The 12188-nt window shown below is 45.8% G+C and overlaps 1 protein-coding gene and 2 non-coding genes across 5 annotated transcripts in view; all 3 read right to left on the bottom strand.

Annotated features, from left to right (window-relative positions):
• The window catches only part of LOC115400954 (calpain-9), a 28336-nt gene that overhangs the window by 7305 nt on the left and 8843 nt on the right, over window positions 1-12188 (bottom strand). For all 3 annotated transcript variants that reach the window (XR_003932839.1, XR_003932840.1, XM_030109039.1), the window contains exons 8-12: window positions 8525-8599; window positions 8208-8359; window positions 2779-2936; window positions 2400-2608; window positions 496-541 (exon numbers count right to left, since the gene is read on the bottom strand). Coding sequence is in view for 1 of the 3 variants with exons in the window: in XM_030109039.1 (XP_029964899.1) it covers window positions 496-541; window positions 2400-2608; window positions 2779-2936; window positions 8208-8359; window positions 8525-8599 (640 nt within the window). In the remaining 2 variants the exon portion in view is untranslated. The remainder of the gene's footprint in view (window positions 1-495; window positions 542-2399; window positions 2609-2778; window positions 2937-8207; window positions 8360-8524; window positions 8600-12188) is intronic.
• Window positions 3813-3885, bottom strand: trnak-uuu (transfer RNA lysine (anticodon UUU)). The gene has a single exon. It is a non-coding gene; the product is annotated as a tRNA-Lys (tRNA).
• trnak-uuu (transfer RNA lysine (anticodon UUU)) lies at window positions 5739-5811 on the bottom strand. The gene has a single exon. It is a non-coding gene; the product is annotated as a tRNA-Lys (tRNA).

Genomic DNA, 12188 nt, shown 5'->3' on the forward strand with positions numbered 1-12188 from the left:
GTGATTGACCTGTTTAGGTTCTCAGTGATGTGGGGAGACTGGTGTTTCCATGACAACGTCAGAAACATGGCGTCTCCATGACAACGTGGGGAACATGATGTTTCCATGACAGCTGGGCATAAACAACGTAGGAAACAAGGTGTTTCCATAACGACAAAGGAAACATGGTGTTTCCATGACGACTGAGCATGACCATGGGAGACATGGTGTTTAAATGACAACCTGGGAAACAGGATTTTCATGATGACTGAGCAGAAATATGGCGTTTCCATGGTGACTGAGTGTGACCAGAAAATGATCTCTCCAATCAGGACCGGGCTCAGATGATATAGCTACAGACTTTTGATCTGTGGGTTCAGAGTTCAAATCCCTGCTCAGGCTTGGCAGTGTTTCATACTGATTTGAGAACCATTAATTGTTTTTTGAACAACCACTTACAATGGAGCCTCAGAAACTACGGTGGAAACAGAAGAAGACACTGTAACGTCTGCTTACCTGTTTTCCTGGAGACATGTCAGGTGGTGGAGGTCGCTGTGCTGGACTGACATTGAAAGAAACATAGAATCAACAACTCATACCCGTCAAGTGACATGGTTTGACCGTATTCTAATACAGGAAACTGCAGTTTTAGCAAATACGGGCATATTGCCATTTCTGTGCAACAAAAAGAAAAATATACAGCGAAAAAACATTACTGCGAGAACCTAAAATCAACTGAACAGTAACTGGATGACTGACTGTCAGTCAAGGTTTTGTGTCTGCCACAGTTTTAATTGGTTCAAGGGAGAGGGGGTAGCGTTTGTTTTGTTTAAGGGGAGTGCGGGGTGAGGGAGATGGGGTGAGTTGGTGAGGAAGTCCAGCGGGAAAGCTGATCGGTGCCACGCAGTAAGTTTGGTTTTTTTTTGTTTTTTTTTGCTGGTGGACTTTGTGTGAACCAGGAACAGTCTGAGTGTGTTCCGGACAGAGCTGGGATGTTTGGTTCTTTAAAGGAAGCTGGCTGGTGAGGAGCCGATCGTTTGAAAGAGCCATTCCAAAGACTGGCTCCTTGCCAAACACAGCGTGATCTCTATTAGTTAAATAGATCTCTAAAAGTTATGGGTCATGATTGAGTCCATATCCGTACATTTGAAATAGTTCATGTTGCAATTCTTGCTGTTTCTTTGGTTTTTGTTTTGCTTAAAGGAGCTATATCATGCAAAATCCACTTTTTTAAGGTTTTTAGCATGCCCCAAAGTTGAATTCCCTTTAAAACCACCCCCAAAAGGTTATTTGCCTTCATCTGAGTAATCTGTTTCAGTCTGCTGCTCTCTACAGCAGCCCCTCCCTTCAGGTAGAAAACAGCTCGTTTGAAACTCTTCAAACCTAAGTACCTCACATAAGTTGAACTCCTCCCCACCACTCTTCTCCCACCCCATCCCCGCGCAGACAACACCCCCACTCTCCTCTGACCAGCAGCAGCTGATTCGCATTTTCTACTGAGGAGACCCCCCCCCCCCACCCCACCCCCCCACCCCACCCCCCCACCCCACCCCCAAGCCCTCAGCAATCAGCGTTGCTGCTTTTTGTATCTCCGATTACGGAGATAAACTTTTATCATCGTCTGAAAGCAACAATCAAGCAGGAGCAAGAGTCTGAAGGGTCTGCGCTTGGTGAGTTTCTAACTGGAAAAGATGTTTTCGTGTGTCTTTGCGTGTAGAGAAGCTAAAGCTAAAGGGCTAAAGCTAACCCTTAGAGACGCTAACATAGCTCCGATTGGTTGAAGTAGCTGTCAGTCAAAGTCCACAGGGGGAGAGGCGGGATTTTCAGTGAAACTGAGCGTTTTCTCTTCCGGGTTTCAGAATTAACCTCCGAAAATCCTTTATTTAACACAAAATGACTTTTCCTTAGTGCCAAAAATAAACTATTACCATGTTAATGCCAATCATAGGGTTTGGACTAGCTAAAAAAAGCATGATACAGGCCCTTTAAGTTTTCTTTCATCTGCAGATAAATACAGTTTGTAAGTACTCAGTACAGGTGTGAAAGCCCCCCAGTAAGGGAGGCATGAGGAATGACAGGTACGACGACTGCTGCCATGACTCAGTCAAGCTAATCCTGCCTTTCTGTGTTCAGTTCTCCTATTTGAAATGAATTTCTGTTCTTCATTACTCCCCATGGATAGAAATGGACGAGCCTAATCAGTGCTGAACTGACTCGATGGTTATTGCAGCAACATGAAAGCTGTAAGATGACACTGTAACATTAGCATTAGCCTATAGCCACAGCAGTGGCATTACCGTGCTGAAGTAAAGGTTAGCTAGGCCTGTGTTTGTCCACTGACTGGATGTGATTAAAACAGAATGCAGACTGAGACTAAAACCATAACACTATCTGAGCGATGAGTGATTGGGGTGACTCACGTGGCAGCGTTTCCCTGCTCTGTCAGGACCCGCAGGAGGAACGCCCCCTGCTGGTTGTGCTCCGACGTGGAGGGGATGATGATGTAGTGGCCGGGCGGCAGTTCTCCGCGGAGAACCACCTCCCGACGGGAGGAGTACTGACGGTTACAGCGGATAGGCCGGAGCTTGCTGAGGTCCTCGGGTGACAGGTATGTGTTCTTAGGATGCGCCTGTAGAGCAGGAAACCAGGATGTGACCAGTGACCGAACCTCCGAGTGGGAGCTTCTAAAGCGTGTCTGACTGGTGTCAGGTTTGGAAGGAGGTGGCCCCTCAAATAACGACTCATCCACGAGATACTGAATGAACTGAAAAGTCTCATCATTTCTTAGTGTGTGTGTACCTGGAAAATATGCAGAGCGATTGAGAGGTTAACGCCTCTCCGTCTCTGGTACTTCTGCATCACAGCCAACACGAAGGAGCAGGTCTTCTGCGAGCCGTTGGGGTCTTCGTCCACCTTCGTCAAAACAAAGTGGAACTGCGGGTTTTGCCAGAACTGACCTGCAGACACAGACGTGGCTCATAAATACCCTCAAGGCACATGGCTGCAGACTCCCTCTATGATCTCTGGATATTTATCCCTCTAATGGGCAACTTTTCACCAAGGAGTGATGAAGTTGTGGTCTCTGACGTTTTATCATTTTCATTCTCATTTGTTTATACGATGACACCAGGTCAATATGGAGGTCATAGTCAATCAAACTCAATGGGAAGTGTTAAAAAAGCAATAACATAAAACACTACAATAAAAGAATGTTCTGCATTACCAACTAAATGAAAAGAAGAGTGGGTCTGAACTGTGTCATGTTAAATACTATCCTTGGAGTATACATGTGGGTTGACAAGCTCTCACAATCAGTGAGCAGTTTTAAAGAGCATTTATTGACTGAGTTACCCAATCACTAAAAAATGAGCCCCGTAAAGGACAGTTTTATTAGATAGGACGTGAACCCTAAACTCAAGATCACATGGCTGATGCACTGCCGACTGAGTAATCCAGGCTATCTGGGATTTTATAACGTGTTTATCACAGATCCCACACAAACGGGAAGACCAGAGCCGTCGAGCGAGAGAGTTGCGACAATGACCGGTCGGTTCTGCCATTTATTGCTCAGCAGTTGTGTCTGTGTGCAATACTGTGGAATCACACAATTGTTGCATTGTCGCAAATGTCTCACTATACGGCTCAGGGGCAGACTGAAAAACCTTGGGAGAACATGGAGAACATCTTGAGTGTAGCATGTCAAACAGATTTGCTTGACGTTGGCCAAGACCTTCTGACACTGATGCTCCAGTGCTCATGGACACAGATTTTTCAGGTAACTCAGGTAAGAATGGAGCTCATTACTTAAAGCTGAACTGTCGCAAAGGGAAGCTCACCTGAACAGGGACTTGAACCCTGGACCCTCAGATTAAAAGTCTGATGCTCTACCGACTGAGCTATCCAGGCCCTGACAAGAAGCTTTCTACCTGCTATGACAACGCCATCAGTTTTTCTATAAACTAGGGAATTAAACCACGTTTCCACAGCATCTCTTTTGGCGGTGCGGCACAGGACGAGTTGGGTTGTCATGCATTTCCACTGAGTAAACTTGTCGAAAGTACCCATGGACAAGTACTCAACCCGGACCACTTCTCGTTACTCCTCTGTTGGGATTCCACGGACACCGGGATGGGTTTCACAGAGAGGAGCTACAACACTGCCGCCTGCGGATTGGTAGTAACGACCATTACTCTGGGCAAACCCAGCGTAAAAACCCTCTTTTGTTGGTTCAGCATGAGCTGTTTTACACACACTGGTTGATTTAAGTCGTCATTTTTCTTTTTCTTTCAATGTCGGCACACCACACAAGACTGCTCTCCTGACTGCAGTGGGAACATGCAACAGAGAAGCAGTACATAGAGCGCACTGTTCAGGACCAACCCATACCGTGACACAACACCAAAACAGGCGCTGTGGAAAAGACCTTTTAGGAGCAGGCACGACGCCTTGACATGTCACTAATCGAACTTGCAAACTTGAGGTGAACTGCACCATTATTTGTTTGGAAAAGACTAAGAAGAGCATTCCAAGTGGAGCCTGAACACAAAAACAGCTTTCAGAGGACCAACTGGGCCACTACTGTTGTTGACTGGTGCTCCACTCTTATTTATGTAGGAGTGCGCTAAGAAAGTTTTCATTAGTTTACGCATTTTAAACCAGAAAGAGCCACAAACTGGTTGATAACAGATGCGGTGTGGATTGCACATAACCTGAAACATATCCTGAGAAGACACCACAACCTGTGAATGGTTGGAGTCTCTCTTTGCTACTGTATCCTAAAACTCAGCAGGAGACTCAGGCTTAGTGTCTGCTTGTCGCTCTGGGCATTTACAGTGAGGAGGCAGCACAGCGTGGCCTCCAAGTGAGCTGGACTAAAACCAAGTTCATGTATGTCGGTGATGGACCAGATCCACTTCCCATGCAAATTGGGAGCAATATCGTAGAGCCTGTCAAGAACTTTGTGGTTCTGGGGTCCATGGTGACAGACAACGTGGACCTACAACCAGAGATTGATCACAGCGAGCCCTGCCAGTATCTGCTTTGCAGTCCCTCTGGAAACCACTCTGGCGGCACCAGATCATCTCACGCCAGAAGAAGCTCTGGATTTACAACTTAGCCATACACTCCATCCTGCTTTATGGCTCAGAAACGTGGCCCCTGAACGACACTCTGGCTGCAAGAATCGATGGCTTTGATAGCAGGGCTCTGAGAACTATGGAGAACATCAGGTGGCCCCGGCAAGTTGGTCGCACAACGTCGCACTCGCTGGCTCGGCCATGTCCTTCGTCTACCCCTAGAACATCCAACACGAGCCATTCTCCTGTTTGACACAAAGGCCGCAGGCTGGAGACGACCACGAGGGAAGTCCCGGACTTGATGGCTCGACGTTGTTGCGGGCAACCTCCAACAACACAGAGTTGCTGTGGAGGATGCAGAGCAGCTGCCACAAGATCGCCAGCACTGGAAAAACGTGGTTGACTGTATCCCGGGGGCGGTGCCGAGTTGGCCAGGGCCGACTTGGATCTTGGATTGGTGCCGACCTGCCTGTATCCCTTATCAGCAGTCTATCACGGATCCAACATAAACAGACTGTAAAACTTTGGGAGAACATCTTGAATGTAGCATGTCAACCAGGTTTACTTGAGATTACCCAAGAGCTCCTGACATTCATACTCCAGTGCTCATGGACACAGATTTTGAGGTAAATTTGGTAAGAAGGGACCTGATTACTTAAAGCTGAACTGTCGCAAAGGGAAACTCGCCTGAACAGGGACTTGAACCCTGGACCCTCAGATTAAAAGTCTGATGCTCTACCAACTGAGCTATCCAGGCCCTTACAAGGTTCTTTTTACCTGCTATCACAACGGCATCAGTTTATCAATAAACGGGGGAATTAAGCCACGTTTCCACAGCATCTCTTTTGGCGGTGCAGCACAGGACGAGTCGGGATGTCATGCATTTCTACTGAGTAAACTTGTCGATAGTACCCAAGGACCCGTACTCAACCCAGACGACTTCTCAGTATTGCTCCGTAGAGATTCCAGGGATACTGGGATAGGTTTCACAGAGAGGAGCTACAACACTGCCGCCTGTGGATTGGTAGTAACGACCGTTACTCTGGGCAAACCCAGCGTGTTTAAACAGCTCCTCAGCTGTAGAAATCCTCTTTTGTTGTCAGCATGTGCCGCTTTACACACACTGGTTTATTTAAGTTGTTTTTTTCTTTTTCTTTTAATGTTGGGACGCCACACAGGGCTGGTCACCTGATGGGTTTGGGGAGCCCACTACACCGTGCAGCCTGAATGTAGCATGTAAACCACATTTGATTAGGGTTGATGAAGAGCTTCTCAAATTCATGAATGATGGATTTTTTTTTTTTTTTTTGAGGGAACCAGTTACTGTACCCTTTGAGGGCAGCTCACTCTGGGTCCTCCAGAGGTCTTTAAGGACACCCGGCATGTTGTTATAGAAGCCATATGGAATGCCGTTGGGTCCAGGGGCTGAGGCAGTTCTTGCCCGCTTTACTGTGTTTTCAACTTCACTCCATGTAGGGGGCCTGGTGTCCATCTGAATCTCAGGTGGCTGGATTGGCGGCATGTCATCCGGAATGCTGGCTGGGACATGTCTCTGGTTGTCGGAGTAGGTCTTCCTCAGGTGTTCCTCTAGTTCCCTAATGGGTGCTTTGAGGGTCCCAGTTTTCTCCTTGACAAAGAGGTCTCTGACGAACTTGTAGGGGTCTCTGTAGATGGCAGTCCTTGTTCGTTCCTTCTTCTTATGTTGCTTTCTCAAACATTCAGCTCTTTGCAGTGTTGCAAGATGCTGCTTGATGTCGCCCTGCAGTGCTTCAAGTCCTTTCCTTTCCACTTCTGTGACCTTCTTCCACTGTTTTCTCAGGGACCTTCTTTCTTTCACAAGTCTCTCAATCTCTTGTTGTCTTCTGGACTTGCGATGAGCTGCTGGTTCCTTCTATGTCCTACGGTTGTTACTCTTCACCCCAAATCTCTCTGCTCCATAGCTGTAGATGATCTCTCCAAACGAGTCCAACTTCCTGTCCACGCACCCTTTCAGACCTTCAAGAAGATAGATAAGGTCTGCTTCGGCGGTTTCCCACTCCTTTTTCTGGCAGGATTTAGGCCACAAGATTTGAGGCTTCTATCCATTCATCTTCCTCTCTGCTTGTGGCTGGTTGGGCTCTGGACTCATGTCCGTTGGTAGATCCATGCCTGGTTGTGCCTTGTTTGGGGTTCTGATACCCTGTGAACTGTTGTGAGTTTCCTGCCACTGGGCTTCACTCGACTTATTTGTCCTACCTCTGAGGAAGTAGTGGTCAATGTGAGGCCCCTTGTTCAGCTCTCTCAGGCATTTTTTGAATCTTGAGCTCCTTCTCTGATGTAATCTTTTGCCAGCCACAGATGCAGCTTTGTAGCTTGTGTCCTGTCAGTACTGTTCTTCCGTCAACTGCAGTGCTGACCATTTGATTTGTCGTCATTTCCGTTTCAAGGTTCATTACCGTGTGGTCCGCCAGTGAGTCATCTTCTGCCCCGGCTCTCGCAGACTCCAGGGGTGTTTTTCCTTCTGAACTTTTCGTAGCAAAAGTTGGGTGGATCTGAAACACTGTATTGTGTAGGACTCCTGCCGACTTGGGTAGCTAACCCAGGCCAGCCCCCCTGGGGTCTTTTCCCTCCTGCCAGCAGTCTCTTCAGGCTGTCACCAGGTCTTTCCCGGATTGTCAGCTGCCCTTTCGCAGCGGTCACTGGTTTTGACACCAGATATCAGACTTCTTAATAGGACAAGATGTTAGGTGAATAAGCATGAAGACCTGTGTTGCTTCTGGGCTTTAGCTTTACATGGAGGATTTTCATTGTTTTGATATTGTTGTTTCACCTAAACATTGATTCTTACAGGTACATGTTTAGATATAACTTCAAATTTATCTCAGAAAACATTTCCCCCAAAGAAGTCAGGGTTCAATCAAACCACCGACTCAGAGATTAAGAGCGATGAAATCCTGTAGATTCATATGAAACAAGCATGTCTCAGCATGATGCATTCTGGCAGTTAATCCCGATGGAGAGCAGCTCGCCAACGGTTCAAGATCACATTAAAATCACTTGGCAGCTCACACATCCCCACCAACTCCTGCTATATGATGAAGAGAGCATGACAGTCGTTCACTTCACTTGTCTGGGCCTTCAACCATCCAGTCCCCGGTCCTGTGGTGGTCTTACCTCCTTGAGCAGGACCGCCCGCTGAGACAGATGGCACCCAGTTCCCGTGGTGGGTGATGCAGCTCCACGGCACCACGCTGGAGAGGGGGCTCTCGGTCAGGTAGCACACCTCCATCAGCTCAAAGTACTGGCGGAAGTCTGACACCGACATCCTGATTGGGCCAGAACGACAGCACTTTCAAATCATTCTCCTGCTCAAGCTCAGTCTCTGGGTGGATCCTCATCAAGCTGACATTAAATTGGGGAATTTTCAAAGTACGCTCTCTAAACAGCTGATCTACCAAGCACCAACAAAAGGTCTGAAGACACAAACTCACCAGAACTCGCCGTCCTCTCTGCAAACTCGACCCAATCTTCTCTGCTCCTCCGGACTCACTGTGTTCCACTCTGGACTGGAAACACAACAAAGAAACACACAACGAGGCACTCTGGACTCTTAAACTGAAAACACAGTTTTACACCTTCTGTCATGTTTTTGTTTTCCCACAAGATTTACACAAACATTTGGAATATGGTAGTTTTTCTTTTTGCAAATTAATATCAGATCATTAAAAAAAGCAATTGCATGTTCTTCATTTATATAGAGGTATATGAAATCCATTTTTTTTCCCAATTCCGTTTTATTTTTTTCCCAAATTCCGTTTTTTCCGTTTTAATATTTCTGAATTTGGTATTTTGCTTTTTATGCTCATTTTTACCATAAAAAATGTGTCTGGTAAGTGGAAATGAATAAATGTCCACAATTTAATAGGATATAACAGTCCATTTAATGTTTAAAGTGCTGCAACATACAAATACTTTTCAATTAAATTTAAAGAGAAATAATAAATAATTAAATAATAGGGATGTGCGATACCACTTTTTTTCAGACCGATACCAAGTACGAGTACTTCATCTTCAGTACTCACCGATACCGATACTTGCATACCGATACTTTATACACATAAAATTTAAAATAATGCAATGAGATTATTTTTGAAAATGAATTTTATTTCCAATAAAAAGGCAGCCCAGCCACTATGTTTAAGTCCAAAATAATAGTCTGAAAAATAAAACAAGCAACTGAGTTTGCACTTATTTAAATGAAATTAAGTGCAAGATAAAACAATTTCTCTTAGTTTTACTCTTTACATAAACTCAGGTTTTTAAATGTACTAATTTGAATGATTTTTTTATGAACTAAAGTCAAAGATAGAAAAACCCCTGAGTTTAAAGAGTTGCTCGTGTTATTTGTGCTGCTCTCGGATCTCTGCTCTTCAGTTTCTCGGTCTTCTGCAGAGTTTGCCGTCGAGTTGCTGCCGGAGTTTTCTTTTTTTCCAGCACAACAGCGTCAGACTCTCGTCCACAAGCTTCGCCCTGAGGTGTTTAAACATATTACTAGTGGTAAATGAACAACATCGCGCACCTCCTTTAGCAATTTTAGCATAGCAGAGTTAGCATTCTGCAAAGCTCGGCTCGTTTTCACTTATATAAAAGAATTTCCACACTGGCGAAGTTCTGGTGAGACGAGCAGCCGTTCTGGATTCATCCTGTTGTCTCTGCTCTGGATGAGACTCATGGAGAATCAACCCGCTGCAGTGTAGCCCTGCGCCTGTCAGCTCCAGAGAGGAGCTTCTTCCTCTTTCATGTTTGTCGGCAGCTTGCATCCCATTCGGTTGCACTACCGCCATCTGCTGGTGAGGAGGGCTTACTACGCGTGGGGTTTTCTTGCCGTGAGTATCGGTGGCTGGCATCGGTAGCCTTCACGAGTACCCGATACCTTGAAATAAGGCCAGTATCGGCCCGATACCAATACCTGGTATCGGTACTCGCACATCCCTATTAAATAATAATAAACACTCCACCGTCGCATGTGTCTTTGCAAGTCCAGTCCACGGCACGTTGACGGCATTTACATAAAAGCTTATCCCCTGAGGCATAAAAGTCTGTGTGCTGTTCTGCTCTGTATTTAGCGCTTAGCATGGAGTTTTGTAACTTTTTTGAATGTGTTAGAGGGGAGGGAGCAGCTCGCTTGGACATTGTGTTGTTGTTGTGTTAGCATTAGCATTAGTATTAGCATGTTAGGAGCATTGTTTAAGTGACGTACACGTTGCAACAGCTCGGGCGGTCCCCCCAGCATGTTTGCTTTGCACTTTAAGGTTCCATTTTCTCCCGAAAACTGAATTTCAGGCCAGATTAGGTCTAATTCCGCAATATTCCATGTTTTATTACAATTCCATTTTTATTGGTCATTTCCACGATTCCGACCGCGATTCCGTTAACACGGATTTCATAGGGCTCTAATATATACACTGAATCTGAGACAATGTCAAACGTGAACAATGGCACCTTGTCACGTTTACTGCATATTCGCTGTGCTCTCTTTCTCGTGCACATAAGATGGGAGCCAATCTACTGCAGCAACACTTTATGCTCCTCATATCTGTAGAAAAGCTGTGATCGCAAAATCTGTGTTATCTTCTGATTCATAAAAAAACACTCTGCGGCAGTCAGTTTCTACGTTTCACCTGAATTGATCAACTTTTGATAAAACATGGGTTAGTTGAGTGTATGACAATATATGCTGTGTTCGGAGAAATTGACAGTAAATTGGGCTCCGATGTGTTTTTCCACAAAACTCATACTGTGAATAGAGAACGCTTTCTGTCTCCAATGGCCCAAAACACTCAGTGGTGGCTGTTTGTGTAAAGTTGTCTTTGGTCGTCTGTTGTCTTTGGTTTTCTCGTGAACATGTACAGTTTAACATGCTTCCTGTTGCATGAGTTAGTTTCCTGTTTTTATCTTGACTTTGGAAAGGTTGTGATTTGGCAGTTTATTAATGCATTGAGCTGGTTTTATCTTGTGGATGGAAACCCTGGTTCAGAGCACACACTGAAACATGCATGTCTGTTTGACCAGTGTATCATTAAAGCAGCACTTTGCAAGATTTGCTTTTGCGCTCCCCCTACTGGTCTCCTGTGAAAGCTCACTGTCGTAAATGTCCTCGCATCACCCCCCCCCCCCTTCCCCCGTGCAGAGAGCGTCCCACTCCCGTGTCCTTTTTTTCCGCTTGTTAGACAAAGTTTTCTTCTGTCTCTTTGGTTCTGCCATTCGTGAGCACCTATGGGTGGCGTTGCTAAAGCTAGCGAGGGTTTCATGTTTGTCCGGTTGCTCCCTCTGTCGCAGACATGCCTGCCTCGCACGCTCAAACTTATTGGAAAACAAACACTCGGAGATGCTTTCAGCTCAATGCAGCGAAGTCACTCGCGCGCACTTCTATGAGAAGAGGTGCCACTCCTCTTTATTTTTCAGTTACCAAACGGTAATTAGAACCAATCAACACATCATGCAAAAATCATCTATTGCAACACAATGACAGATCTCGCACTCCAACAGCTTTTATACTTGTAATCCCGTATGAGCGCCGTAAAGCAGGTTTGTTCTCGTGATGTTGTCGGGTCCGCTCCTCTGAAATTGCAAGCGCTGTTTTCAGGACCCAGACCCCGGGGGGAGTGGAGGGACAGGCGAATTACCGTGACAAGTCTTTGTTAAGTCAGGGTTTTTTCCAGACTCTGCTTTGCTTTTACGAGACAGAGGAGTTTTAGACATGTGCAGACCTGCCAACCTTGGCAAAATTTTTGGAGTACCACTTGCTGGGACAGTTGTCCACCGGGGGGGGGGGTTCTTTAATTTGTTTAATGACAAATATTTAACAGATGTTTTTCTGATACACATTACATTGCGGCTGACCTTGCACGTCGTCCCCAGAAAACAGCTTCAAAATGCTGCTACGTGTCCTTTAACTGAGCATTTTATGCTGTGTGTGCGCATGCGTGCGTGTGTTCCATTACTAAAACCTTTGTAAAGCCGTCAATACGGTGTTTCAAATTAACTGGTTTCCTTGCTAACTGGTGACTGACTTCCTTTAGCGCTTCCTGCTGCTGCTGCTAGTAGCAGCAGATGTTGAAATCAGACTCATAAAAGGTCGGACACGGCTTTTTG

The sequence above is a fragment of the Salarias fasciatus genome, chromosome 14 (assembly GCF_902148845.1).
Source record: "Salarias fasciatus chromosome 14, fSalaFa1.1, whole genome shotgun sequence".
In the NCBI taxonomy this organism is placed as follows: domain Eukaryota; kingdom Metazoa; phylum Chordata; class Actinopteri; order Blenniiformes; family Blenniidae; genus Salarias; species Salarias fasciatus.